The sequence below is a fragment of the Gymnogyps californianus genome, chromosome 1 (genome assembly GCF_018139145.2).
Source record: "Gymnogyps californianus isolate 813 chromosome 1, ASM1813914v2, whole genome shotgun sequence".
In the NCBI taxonomy this organism is placed as follows: domain Eukaryota; kingdom Metazoa; phylum Chordata; class Aves; order Accipitriformes; family Cathartidae; genus Gymnogyps; species Gymnogyps californianus.
Genome location: NC_059471.1, coordinates 205,599,756 through 205,614,887, shown reverse-complemented (window position 1 = coordinate 205,614,887; position 15,132 = coordinate 205,599,756). Strand labels below are relative to the sequence as shown.

Genomic DNA, 15,132 nt, shown 5'->3' with positions numbered 1-15,132 from the left:
AAACTCTACAACTTCCCCAAAAAATACTAACTGAAGTTAGGAGAGGCTGTGAAGCTTTCAGCTGATCAACTCACCTGCCTGGCTTATGTACCACTAGGTGTTGGCAGTGAAGCACAAAGTCAGCAAAGTGTTTAAGTGCAACGTAATCCTTGCTTAAGGTGGATCCATTAAGATATTTCTTATATATTCCCAAAAAGACCATGTCACTGAAAGTTAAAACTGAAAGATCAACTCAACTTTTTTTAAGCATTATTTGTCCATCTCAATTCACTCCTAGCTCTCCTGATCAATTATGTTCCCCTCATTCACCAGGCAGAACAGATTCCTTTTCAAGATCCAGCTTGGGAGAGGTGAAATACCAAAAATAATGCTGAGATAATGCCAAAGTTACAAATGATGAGCGGTTTCTTCTGGGACCATATTCAGAGTCATATCATTGCAAAGTTAAGAACTCTGTGGCGGGTTAACCCCAGGCAGCAGCTAAGTACCTTACAGCCCCTTGCTCACTCACCCCCTCCTCAATGGTGAGAGACACGGGAGAGAAGAGGAAAAGCAAGGAAACGCATGGGTCCAGATAAAAGACAGTTTAATAAGCGAAGAAAAGAGGAAAGTGAAGAAAAGAGGAAAAAACACCAAGTGGTGTTTTGCACCACTCACTACCTCCCACAAGCAGATTGACGCCCAGCCAGTCTCTGAGCAACAGCTACCTTCCAGACCAACACCCCCTCCCAGCCCCCTCACTTTTTAATTGCTAAGCATGATGTTATACAGCATGGAATATCCCTGCAGTCAATTTGGGTCACCTGTCCCAGCCACATCCCCTCCCAACTTCTCGCCCACCCCAGCCTACTCACCAGGGAGTCCAGAATGGGGAAAAAGAGAAAGCCTTGACACTGTGCAAGTGCTGCTCAGCAACAGCCAAAACACCAGTGTGTTATCAGTAGTTTTAGTCACAAATCCAAAACACAGCCCCATAATAGGCTGCTAGGAAAAAAATTAACTCATCCAGACCCAGTATAAACAGAAAATAAGTCCATGCTGGTGACGAAAGGGGAAGATCTGCTCACTCTTTTTCCCTTCCTCCCTGCTAGCATTAGATCTTCCAAAGGTGGACAGGGAGCCAGCTTAGGGAACTGATCTGATTTTAATCCACAAATTACCCAAAGAATGAATTTATTTATTTATTTTAGAAAATTATATAAATAAGAATTAAATAAAGACATCGGCCATAAAGACTAATGTCTGGCCAGAAAGAACAAGAGGGAATCTGGAAGAGGCGGCAGCTGTTGGTAGTGAAAAGTGACTCCTATCTCATCTCTTCCATGGACTGGGTTATAGCATCCTAAACTCTAGACTCAAGTCAGGCGTTGCTATTTAAATGACACTATCTTAGATTAGGGTAAAGAATTAGAAAAACATATATAAAAAGGTGAAGTCATTCTTAGAGGGAAGAACTAGCTAGCAAACAAAATCAATTTTCACTCACTCCAAAATTAGACTGCTACTAAGTAATAGTGTGAAAACACTAAAAGCCTTCCATCGATGTCTGACCAATGACAAAAGTAAAATTAATCCTCTTAAAGACAACAAAAAAATAAACATAGTCTATGGCATATTAGATAACAGCAACATTTTCCTTTCTGTTTAGTGTCAGTATCCTTTGGCTGGTTTGTTCATAGGAAGAGAAAAAGATTCCTCTATATATTTCTAAACTCACAAAAACAATGCTGATGTACTAAAAGCAGTACTACTTCATCGAATTCTATACATTAAATTATGCACTGACCACAAATCAAGTATTATACACCTTTTATAAGGTAATCTTCCTGAATGTAATTTTACAGGTTACAGTGTGACAATGTTTTTAGAATGTTACAAATTTGCTCAAATAAATAGCTAGAACAATCTAAATCCTGAATAAAAGAAGGAATCAATGACATGCAGTTCTTCTAGCATGTGGTCAAAATGATCAGAATCAATACACATACACAAAAAAAATCACAAATTAAATGCAGTATAATACAATGGACAGGTAAGAGAGATAGAAACATGTAACTGAATAAATACGACATAGCCTAACTTCTTTCTTCTCATGTAGCTTAAATTTGAAGTATGTCACCTAAAAACACACAAAAGGAGTCTGTGTCATTCTCTTGCATCAACGTAATGGAAAATTATGACAGTAAAACCACCACTGAATTCAGAATTAGTAAAACTTGAGAATCATCTGCTTCTGTGACTAGTATGGCATCAACTGATTTTTTAGTGTAACTTAACTTGCTCAGTTTTAAGTAAGGAGTTCTAAAAAGCAAATATTTTGGCATAAACATCTTGGTGTCTCAAATAATCTGAAGATTAAATCTGAATATATATAAAATACTGACAATGTATTTGAGCATTATCATCCTACAAATAGGAAACATTTTAGACACTATATGTTAAAGATGTTTCCATTTTCTGTTTGAAAAAGATACAAACTGGAACAGTCCAGAGAAACCAAACATTTCAAGAGATTAATTAAAAAAAAATGTAAACTGGGGTAAGTCACAACTGAATTCCTATTTTTAATATAGTAGGGGGTTTTTTTCAGTTGAAGTTCTAATGTTTTCCTGCAAAAACTTTAAAGGTTTAAATTTCTTCCAGTTTTTCAGCTTTAAAACCAGGAAGTCTGGAAAAGCAGTCCTCACAGAACAAAAAAAAAAATTCAAACCCACTGAACCCAAAATAATTTCAAGAAACCCACAAAGAAAGCCCCACCAAAGACCAACAAAAACATTAAATCACCATAAAAATATGCTGGGAGATCAGAGGGAATAGTGGGTTTCCATTTCACTACACAAGTGCACAAGCAATGCACTTACACATTTGTGTCTTAGAACTGAAAACATCTAGCTTCACATTCACTGTTATTCCTCTAAATGTGTTATCTCAAACACTATAGTCATGAAGAGGCGATGTAGCATTCTTTCTTATTTGGTACATTTTGAAAAAGTGCCCAAAAGGTTTTCTGTTCCTTGCCAACTCTTTTCAGATCCTTAAATGCTTATGTATATTTTCAGTTCCAAATGGGAATCAATACTGAAGCATCAAAATTTCACTCAACAAATATACATCAAAATTGCTCCAAGTTTAAAAATACTCGCAAATCTACTTGGCTACTTTTAAACCACATGTACTTCATACTTTAAGTCAGGGGTTTGGTATGAGAATAAGATGCCTTGACAGTTCTAGCATTACTCAAAAGTGATCCATTATCATTAAAGCTTTAATCTCAACAAATATACCATTTCCCAACTGGAAGTTTCTGGAAATGCAATCCCAAGATTTTTTACTGCAGTATAGTTCCAGCAGTGTCCTTTTACCACTGTAGTTTGTTTATCACTTCACATGTTTCACCTTGCAGCTGAAATCCTCAAATAATACAATGGATAGACAGACATTTTTCAAAGCAAGATGACCTATTACTCTGAATTCCGGTGACACAAAAAACAGTGAAGCAGTCGATAAAGAATTTTAAAAAATAATAATTTAAGAATAGCATCAATTAGATACCTTCATGGAAAATGATCTTGTGAAAGCCAAGTAGCTATTATGCTCTTGTAACTCAGGAAGATCTGTGACAAGGTTCAGTCTCTGATCCTGTCCAAGCTGCCAGTAGAAACCTCTAGGGTTTTGTTAACACAGAATATGTGACCAAAAAGAGCAACATACAACTGTCATTTCATATTTATTGGCTGAAACTGTCAAGAAGCAATCTGGAAAGGTAACTATTTTCTAAGTGGAAAACAAATGAGCATGTGTTGCAGATTTCTAATGTCATTCCATGTGAACTGATTCTTTGTTCAATGGTATTCAGTAAGTGAAAACTTTTTTTACTTGGAAGACAATAGGCTGCCATCATCCATCAAAAAAGTCTCTTACACATAGTCTTACGGATTATTTGATTAAAAAAAAAAAAAAAAAAGAACGGGGCAATATATATGTTTTACCAGAGCTAAAATGCAATTTTTCATCATCCAGAAGGGAAAAAAAAAGAAAGAGGCCATACTCCGGGGAACTTGCGTAACAGCAAGCAGTTGCTAAAAACTGTTAAAACTTTTTAATAACTAACCAAGCATTCAAAAAGCTTAAAAGCAAGGAGCAAATTCTATTGAAAGCAAAATTCTGCTGAAAGCTACTGAAACACAACTGAAGAGACACCTAGTTCCAATATAAAGAATTCTTTCCAGAACACAGGAAAATAACATAACATATGGAAATAGACACTGTACAAGTCTTTAATAATAAGAAAATGAAACACTAACCAATTATTTCTGATTTTTTTTTTAAAGAAAAATATTTTCAGCAATTCCTCTCAAATACTAGAAGAACAAATATTTTCAAGCAGGTTTTCACAAATTAGAAAAGGAGTAAACAGCAAAAACCTCTCTGCAAAAGATAAACTTTTAAGAGCTAAATAAGGAGGACAGCAAAGAGAAGATAAGATTAAAAGGGACTAAAAGAGAACTGGAATGAAAAGGTCTGTGTCCAGAACTTTAAGTGAGGACAACCACTCATTTGAAAAGTCACAACATAAACATGAACTATCATTACTATTGCATTTCTTCCTCTCAAATACTTATGTTATTCTTTATACTATCTGAATATCCAGTGTCCATCACAGTTAACATAGGCAACATGGAATAAGTTACTTCAGACTGGGGAAAAAAAAACAACAAAAGTTATTTCTCTGAAGATGCAAACTGCCTGCTGTTATGGAATGGGGCTGATTGTGTAGTCCCACACTCATCCTTGAGCTACCTCTCGCATAGTAAACTAATATAATTTGCTAACTCAGTAATAAAACCAATCACTCGGGAGTAGGTTAAGTTTTCTGCTGAATTAACAAAAACTGGCTCACCAGTTCAAGGAGCACCGTAGCTTGGCACAAGAACATGCAACTGGGAGGAAAGAAGCAAGGAGGACATTCTCTTTTAGCAGCAACAGGTGCTAGATTGGCTCTGACAATTTGTCTAACTGCACACTGCACAGTGTAAAATACAAGTGACTTTTCCTAAACTGAACAGGCTTAACGAGTATCCTCACATACCCTACAGTACGAAGGCAGTAAACTAAAAAGAAACAAAGCTTTAATAAATCAATAAGAACTCAAAAACACAGAACAGATTCTTCAAAGCTGGAAGAGGATAAGAATACCATCTTAAAGAAATAGGTGTCAAGAGAAGCAAGACACAGAAGAGTTAGAGACCATTTAGCCTAGTTTCAATTTCCAGAAAAAACAGTTAGCTAGATACTCCTGTCTTAACCACCTAAGAAAGTAAGATGGTAAAAGCTAATAAATATGGACATGTCAAAAAACCCAATCAAGTCAAACTAACCTTTCTTTCTATGACAGGATAGGCTTTTTCAGAGGACCAGTACACACCTTGTCATTTGACATTTGCATTATGTTCTCAAAACTGCAACAGAAACAAGGTCTAGTAACAGCAAACAGTGGGCAGCTTTAATTTGTCTGTGTTCACATAACTATCAATACGAAAGGACTGATTTTGTGGCACGCAGCAAGAATCTTTCCTTTGAACACAATGCACGCTTATGAAACCTGCAGGTAACACAAAGCTGCAAGCCTACTACAGGAAAGGATCAAAACTAACAAGATCTTTGATAAACTGGAGAAGGGATCTGAATACACAGGATATAATTCAATTTGAATAAAAGCAAAGAACTACACTCATATATATATATTTAACTGCATAAACATGAAGAAGGGAGTGACTCACTTAGGAACTACTGCTACAGCAGATCACGAACTGCTCTGAAAAAGGCTGGAATAGATAACAAAGAGCAATTATTTGAAGACACTTGAAGCAATCCTCTCATACTCCTTGACAATAGTACACCAGGCAGACCCTGTCCATTTTCAGTACTGTATTATAAAAAAATAAGGATGACTGAAGAGAGCATAAGGGGAGAGCAGCAAGACCGATAAGGATAGAACATGTAATGGTAGACTGAAATAATTCAAATTACTTAATCTAGGAAGGGGAAAAAAAAGGAGCTGTTAAGCAATCTTCAAATAGAGAGAACACTGAAAGAAAAGCATAAACTGTTTGCCTTGCCCACTAAAGATCAGAACAGAACGAGTGGCAGGAGGATTAAGATAAGAGGACAAACAAGAAAAAAAGATTTTTCAACAGATTTCTTTGGGAAGTGTGGAATCACATAGAGATCTCCAGCAAACATATCAGACAAGCATTTGTCAGATACAGCTTAAAAACAGTCAATCTTGTCTTGAAGCACAGGAATTGTTGGGTATTGTTCAGCATTTTACTTCACCTGTACTAAGAAGTTGCCTCTGGGACAAGACTGAAGCACAGCAAAATCAATCCACTAAGCATTGTTATAGTTAAACATGAAGTGTGCGCTTTGGGGTTTCAGCAAGGCAATAAAAATTTACACTTACCCAGCATGAGGACACAGTAATGGGTTCAAAATATGAGAGGCATTTGCCTCAACAGCACTAAATAGCTTAACTGATGTAAGCTGCAAGTAGGTGCCAAAAGCTCATTATTTATGTTCACTGAAATCCTGATATGAGCCTGGCAAGTAAGATTCATAGCTATCAGGTAACTGATACAGCTGTCGCCATCTACACAAATGATGGAGCCCAGGGATGTACCTACAGTGGACAGTTTTCCACCCTCTGTAAGAGTGACTTACTGGCTACAAGGATACTCAGACTAATTACATTTTGCCCAACTATAGAAACAATCTGACTAAGCCTTACAGACAGTTCACAGAAAGAGAGCTGTTCCACTAACCTAAAAAAAAAAAAAATACACAACCTTAAACATAGGCCCAACCTAGGTGATTAAAAACTCCCCAATTCCTCTCCCCGCAAAATTTAAAAGCCAATTCTGATGAGACAGAACCAGTTCTAACACAAACTCCTCTCTCCTGTCCCTGCTGTAACTATTATCACAAGCTTCTGCTCACTTCTAATCTCCTAACAAGTGAAACTATATTACTTCTGTCTGACACAGGTATATTGAGAAGCTGAGAGGAGTTCATTTTCAACTCTGCAACTGTGAAAACTAAGTAAATTACTCGAGAGATGCAGACTTTCCAGGTAGACTTAGGAGGACTCCAACAGTTTTGATCTCGCCAACAGAATGTACTGTGGAATCTGCCTCTTACCACAGAACTCAATGACTTGAAAATATGCATTACTTAAAAACAAAAAAACCTCATGTGCCGCAAAACAGGAGGTGGAAGATTATCGAGTAGTACTGAAAGAATCAACTTGAGAAATAAAAACACTGATAAAAATACTCTATAATACTTTCAATTTCAGGCTTAGCTCATCTCTCCTTTTTATTTTTTTTATACTTTTTTAGATCTTTTTAAATACTTAACGTTTGTCAGACTGATTACATGTCCTACAATGAGTTCTCAAAAACAACCAAAGAACCTCATGTACTAAAGTGTTTCACTAAAGTGAAAGTCATTTCAGTGTTTTAGTTAAAATCAGCAAAGCAATACCCAGATTTCTTAAGGCTGAAGAAAGTTGAGATAGATACTCAAAGCAGACTTGATAAAACTAAGTTCCTACTTAGACATCAGAAAACAACTCACCTCTCAACTGAGACTATACAACTGCTAGACATTGCTCAGGACAACAGGGAACACAGCAGCACAGAGCTTTTGCAGTGTAGGAACAGAAAACTACATTTAAAATTTCATTGAAATATACTGCAACAGCACATTAGAATCCCTTTAAAAGATTGTCCTGGTTTCAGCTGGGACAGAGTTAATTTTCTTCTTAGTAGCTGGTACAGTGCTGTGTTTTGGATTTAGTGTGAGAATGATGTTGATAACACTCCGATGTTTTAGTTGTTGCTAAGTAGCACTTATCTTCAGCCAAGGACTTTCCAGTTTCCTGTGCTCTGCCAGTAAGCAGGTGTGCAAGAAGCTGGGAGGGAGCAGAGCCGGGGCAGCTGACTTGAACTAGCCAAAGGGGTATTCCATACCATGGAACGTCATGCCCAGTATATAAACAGGGGGGAGTTGGCCGAGCGGTTTGGATCGCGGCTCGGGAACTAACTGGGCATCGGTCAACGAGTGGTGAGCAATTGCACTGTGCACCACTTGCTTTGTATAGTTTAATTCTTTTAGTATTGCTATTGTCATATTATTATTATTATCATTATCATTGTTTTTCATTCCTTTCTGTCCTATTAAACTGTCTTTATCTCAACTCACGAGTTTTTTTTTCCTGATTCTCTTCCCCATCCCAGGGGTGGGGGGGCAGTGAGCGAGCGGCTGCGTGGTGCTTAGCTGCTGGCTGGGGTTAAACCACGACAAAGATTCACAAAGAACTCAACAAGACAGGAGAATATTATCAATCTACACAAAATGTAGCAAATTATGCAGTCATTTAGTACCTTTTATAAAGGAAGGTGAGATACATAGAGAGAGATATATATACCTGTCTCTTATAAAGAGACAGAAAACAGAGAGGCAACTGATACTAATGAATCAGAAATTTACACACACAAGAAAAATACACCTGAAGGTTAAAACCACAAAATCCACAACTCTCAGAGTTAAAAAGGTCCTGTCATATCCCTGGAGGATGAGCACTCTGACACAGTATCACTATGGCTACTAGACTCTCATACTCCTTCCTAGACATCTCTGATACTGGCCCCAGTCAGAAAGGAGAATATTAAGCTAACAAAACCTTTCAACTGTAGCAGATCACCTAAGACAAAATAAGCACCCAGAATAAGACAAAAAATAATGAACTAATAAGGAAAAATAGAATCAATAGCTAGGCAACCAAGATACTGACTTAAATACTCCAGGCAACAGCGATGCTGCGCAGAAGACACTATGAATAAGTCTGGTGTATGCCTGTATACCTTATTTATACACACTACATCCTTTATGTTTTGCAAAAATACAAGAAGCCAAGTGTTTTCTGTCAAGCAACCAAACTCTGACAAGTGATAAAACGCTATGAAAACTAACTGAAAAACTGAGAGAAAACAAAGGAAAAGAAGATACCAGAACTAAATCTCCAGCCAAGTAAAATATAGGTTAGAAGACAGACTATGAAGCTGACCAGTTGAATGCTATAATAATACAGTTTGGCTTCTTTCATCTACTACAGTTTCTCTCTGTTCCTCCTTCACTTACAGAAAAATCAGAAATTATGATCTCAACCCCAATGACCACAGGACTGATTTCACTACAGATATTGATGATACCATTGTAATACCAAGTTAATCCATCCTTTCATTAAAATAATTGCATTATAATTCACAAAAATAAAATTTGGGCTTTTCTTAATTATTTCTTTAGGGCAGATACTAGCACACAGCTATGCTTGCATTAATGCTGCCCAAGACAACAGGCTGGAATTAAAGAACATACTTACAAGGACAGATCCAGCTCTTTTTTTTTTTTTACATAAAATGACCTAAGACAGAGCAGCTCTGGGTAGCTGCCCATAATATGTTCTGTGATTTTTACTGTTAAAGTAATGATTCAGTTTATATACTAAAAAAAATAGTTAATATATTTCACAGAATATTCATATTCCATGGCAGTGGATGTTTTCTTAACAAGCACTGCAAATGTTCTCTTGGAGCAACATTTCAGTTCTGCATATCCTTGTGGATAACACACACCTGAAATTTGTCAATAAATGCAATAGTGTTCCATGCAAATGTTTATGTAGCCGAAGAAAAAAAAAAAAGCACGTTTTTCATCAAAAAGATGACAGTATAACTTACACTTGAACTCTTCGTAATTGTCTAAAAAGTGAAGACTAAAATAGTTTAAAGGTGTTCCATACAACATCTAAATTCACAAACAGGGAGTTAAACAGGCAACTGTGAGCTAAAGTTGATATAATGAAAAACAGGATTGAGTTTCTTCATAAATTGTTTCAAAATATCTGTATGGGCTTTACATAATGCCCTTATCACCAAGGTGGCAATCTAAGAAAGTTAGAATTTTTTTTTCCCTGAACTTAAAAGACCTGAAATATAAATAATTTATATGCAACTGTAATGTATCTTCTACAGCAAGTTAATAAATAGCAGAGGTTATGTTTAATCACTAGCTGTTGTTAAGAAAGTATACAGTCATTTCTCTCCAGAAAATAAAATCTAAAAAAAAAAAAAAAAAAAAAAGCGCTATTTTTTTGCCTGCCATTTTGCCCCGTATCTTAAGAGCTTTCAAGAGAATACAACTAACTGCAGGGAAATACAAAGGGGTAAGGATCAAATTAGTAGCTACGTTAACCACCATTAAGTTCTCCTTTAAGGACAGATTTAGAAGCCTCCAACTACAAATGCAACTAAAAACCTGTGTAGGGCACAGTTAATATGTATAACATTGTTCTAATGTATTAAAGCATTTCAGTTTTATGAAGAAGTTCATACAGATAAACTACGCAGTTCAGATACCCAGATAGCCAGCTAAATCATTTTAACCCTCTAAAACTCACAGTTAAGCTTCAGCTACAGAAACAAATCCAAGGAAACCTGTGCACACACACACATGCAAACATTTCCCCTCCCCCATAAAATCCAACTTTGTGTCTCAGTTAATAGGCTCCTTATCTTTAATATTGCAGAACTAACTTATTAAAGAACTCCCTTGCTTCTAGTCTTCTGCGTCACCCACACAGCACAGCTAACAGTAACTGTATTCTAAAAAAAAAAAAAAAAAAAAAGATTCACAGTTGTTTGAAACCATTATATGACTTTAGAAAGTAAAATGTATAACCTCTTACCTGAGCATGAAAATTTGACATAGTCGTTGTCTCTATATCTTTCTTTCCCAAAATCTCCATTTTCACTGGTGAATTGGGAAAATTAAACGAAAAGTAGTCTAAAAAGTCAGGTAAATAAGTAGCTGCCCCATGAACAATACCCATTACATAGTAAGCTGCACAGTTTTCATTTTCACTAAAAACCAGACCCACAAACTCTTCTGCAAATCTCTCCATCTCCACAGGAGATAAGTGGGAGAGTTCATTACTGTAGGCATGGATAACTGATGCACCTCCGTTAGGCTGGTGCTCAATATGAATCAGCTGTTTGAACTCCAATGTGTCCAACCTTTTGAGTTTATTTTGAACCCGTGGCTCCTTTAACGAGACAAATGGAAACTCACTGTTCTCTGGTATCTTGGACTCACAGTCCTTCTTGGGATCCATATTTTTCCCATTGAAATCCTTAAGATGATCATCTATGATGCCTTTGGCTTCCTGATCCTCAATATCAGAAACCAATCCTGAGCAGATGGTCTGAATGGATTTGCTGTACATTTTTGGACGCTTCTTCTTCTCATTCTCTTTATGTTTCTTTTTCTTTTTCTTCTTAACTTTTTTAATCTGTAGCTCTTCTACATTGGTTTTTGGTTTCTCCTTCCCACCTGTTGAGAGGAAAAAAGATCACTTAAGTATATTCATATACAAAATAAGTATTTAAGGATCAGGATTCGAAGTCACCAAAACCCTCACCACAGCACACCAAGACCAGAGACCAATACCGAGGGTCACATGTGTATCTTACTGAAAGTAAGTAGTAAGAGACACCTGCCATGTTCACATTATGACTGACAAATAAGCTGGGGTGGGAGGGGGAGGAAATCACAAAAAACTAAGTTTCCCAAGGCTGCTTTCATGATGAGTCACAATCCTTACTCATACCCTTTAACTGGCCATCAGCAATTACTATACCAGAAAGTTCAGAGACATTATATGACAGCTGTCAACAAACACTGCCAAACAAGGGTTTTACAAATGGTCAATGATTATCAACTATCATCAGCAAACTGTTCACAAGATGCCACTGCCAGAACCTACACTGTCAGATGGCTTTACATGGTCATTCTTCCAGAACTAAATAAACTCTGTTGACATACATGTGGAAATATCTAAAACCTGACCCCATACTTTTTAAAAAAAAACAAAAGAAAACAAACAACACACAAACAACAAAAAAACCCAAACAACCACCAAAAAACAAAACCTCACAAAACAGAAACTAGCTTCAAGTTTATATAATATGCAAGCTGAACTGAAAACAAACTGCAATGGCCTAAAGCCAAAAAGTACTCATTTAGGGATAATGTGTTCAAGTGATTCCCAAGGTAAACTTTCTCCCTTGTTTTAAAGTGGTTTTCTTCAAGTGCTTTTGGGGTGGGTTTTTTTGCAAGTAATAAACACAATAGCCAAAAAAAACTTCTGTCACTACACTGCTCTAAAGTCTAGCAGTTGAAATCATTTCACAATTTGATAAATCAAATTACTGGACATGTTATAGTGCAAAATTATATTCACAAGAAGCAATTCAAGATCAGCAGGTTCAGACACAGAAGTTTAGTCTTGCAATGAAATACACAATTTCTAAATAATCTCAAATTCACAAGAGTGAAGTTAGCCAGTCTCTACTACTATGCCGTAGTAGACTATTTTCAGCTTGCAATCCTCAGCCCAAGTAATTCACAAAAGCCCTTAAAAAAAAAAAAAAATCACAACTACTGGTGTGTGGAATCACACATCCTTGCTGATAATTAAGAGGTCTGGATATGGAAGGTGCAGATACTGGAAAAGAGAACAAGCAATTAAGACACCTGCTTCTGAGCCCTTGAGGTTTGTGACAGCAGCTACATACCTCTGGGATTTCTGAAGTGGAGGCAGGCAAGCTAGTTATCTCTCTAGCTTCTATTTTCTCATCTTGTAGGGGGGGGAAGAAGTGCCCTGAGGTCACTCATTTCTTACTTAGCCCACACAAGGAAGTGTGCCCTAGGATTTCTTAACCTAATCCACACAGTTAAGAGCTACAAAGACTCCCTTCACTCTAAATCAGATTTAACGTAGCATACTCTATAAGCACAATTTCACTTTTAGCTAACCAAGTTCAACTGCCAAAAGGCACAGTATCCTCATGAAAATCTGTCCTTTCATTAGGCTAAATTTAATGTAAAACCAGCGTGGGCCTCTGCAACAGGACTGCTTCATCTGGCAAATGCAATATTCACTACTTCTTTGTTAAGGTCTTCCTTCTGCCACAAGAGTCTTTAAAACTACTGGGCATGGAAAGACGAGAAAGAGCAGCAACACGTATACAACCAACTACCTCAACCTTAGAGGAGTCCTGAAAATAGTTCATGGAGGGTGCAAGGTTACTTGAGTGAAGTGTCATCACCTGACAAAAATCACCTACTGCTCACATTCTGGGGTACTGTAATAGCATCATTATGGCATCAGTTCCATTCAGGGGGAAATAAACACAAAGAAATGGTTTATGACAGCAGGAAGTTCCATATTATAGGCTCAGAAATCTCAATCCAAACTTCAAAAAAATGGACTACAGAATAGACAATTTTTTCCCTCCTCCTGACTGCAGGAATACACAACTAGAGAGCATCCAAGAGTCTACAGGTATCTCAAACTCTTAAAAATGCTTTAACTTACCATTTTAAAATTGTTTCACTCTAAACACGAAAATTCATTGCTATACTGATGGATATCATAAAGTAGTCAAACATTTCCAGATATTATATTAGTTTGAATATAGAAAATATGGAATTATAGCACTGAATGCTGCAGCAAGGTGAGGCAGGGGAAGCAGTGGTTACCTGTCAATCCACTTCACTTGTTCTCAAATGGAGCTCAGATTTTTGTAGGGACTAGTCACTCAGATCTGGGACTTCATGCACGGCAGGGAAAGGATGGAAACTTATATTCATTGGGGTACAATTAGCAGTAATATAACTAGCAACAAATACAACAATTTCTAAGTTTAAAGCAAGAAGCTATTTGCTATGGCAAGAGCCAACTTGCTCTCACGCTTTAGCATGTCTATAATCACCGAAGAAAACCTTAAGAAGACTGAAGATCAGCATCTACATGTTCTTGCTGAATATCCAGCTATTAAATTACATTCCATTATTACTAGTTGAAATGTAAAGTACCTACATAAAATGGGTGTGAATCTGTATCTGTCCAAAACTACCTCAAAAATTGTTGACTTCTGTTTCTACAGTTCAAGAAGGAAGATTATCTGATTTCCCTTTTTAATCTGTCCCATTTCTCGCCTTTGATTACGTCTTCCAAGAAGTTTTACTGTTTAACAATCAATTTCATTTGACTCCTCCTGTAATATGTGGTGGCTCGTTTTTTTAATTCATCACTTAATGTATTTCACAGATGCAGCTATGCAAAAAAAAAAAAACCAAACCAAAATGAAACAACCACACACTTTTAAGGTTACAAAACTACTAAACTACAAAACAGGCTTCCTAGAGAGGTGGTCAATTCCCCAAGCCTGTCAGTGTTTAAGAGGCATTTGGACATGCTTTAACTTTTGGTCAGCCCTGAATTGGTGAGGCAGTTGGACTAGATGATTGTTGTAGGACCCTTCCAACTGAAATAGTCTATTCTATTTTTTTCATCAGTAAACAGCACTCAAAAGAGCAAAGCCATGGCCTCAAAAGCAGTGGTGCTTTTAAGACAGAGACAATAAAAAAAACCCCAATGTAACATACACAATTAAAATCAGATAGATGGAATGTAAATCAGCATCAAATTATATGCAAAGTTCACATAAACATATCCAAAAAGGTTTGCACTCAAAACCAGTTGTAAAAATATGTTTAGTTAACTTGGTATACACCTACGTAAGCACTCAAAACCTTCTTAAGAGGGATTACACTAAGACATTTTCAAAGTGAAAAATATTTATCATTCTCTGTGTTTGTTTTCACACCATCTCCATGAAACCTTCAGAAGGGAAAAGCAGCTCTTAACCACAGGATAAAAATAACTCTTTTTCTGGTATCCACCACAGTCCTTCCAGCTTGAAAAGAAATTTTCTGTTCAGCTTTAGATATAAATATTTTAATAATATAGACTGTTTTGACTTTTGATCGCAGACTGCAAGGGTTATGTCATTTACACATATATCAAGTATTAAAGTTCCTCAGTACTTGCTTTCCCAAATCACGAGAAGTTGCAAAAATGGTGCGCACAATTTGGAACCAAATAAATATTTGCTAGCAGCCTCTCATCTCTGAACACAACTCTCTTCTCTTCCACAGAACTTTTTG

At 36.7% G+C, this 15,132-nt stretch overlaps 1 protein-coding gene across 2 annotated transcripts in view; it reads right to left on the bottom strand.

Annotated features, from left to right (window-relative positions):
• The window catches only part of RSBN1L (round spermatid basic protein 1 like), a 54,665-nt gene that overhangs the window by 13,074 nt on the left and 26,459 nt on the right, over nt 1-15,132 (bottom strand). The window contains exons 3-4 of one of the 2 annotated variants that reach the window (XM_050906063.1): nt 11,191-11,451; nt 10,808-10,872 (exon numbers count right to left, since the gene is read on the bottom strand). In XM_050906063.1, the coding sequence (XP_050762020.1) occupies nt 10,808-10,872; nt 11,191-11,451 (326 nt within the window). Of the gene's footprint in view, nt 1-10,807; nt 11,452-15,132 lie in introns of both variants that reach the window. The other variant, XM_050906055.1, reaches the window with a different exon arrangement.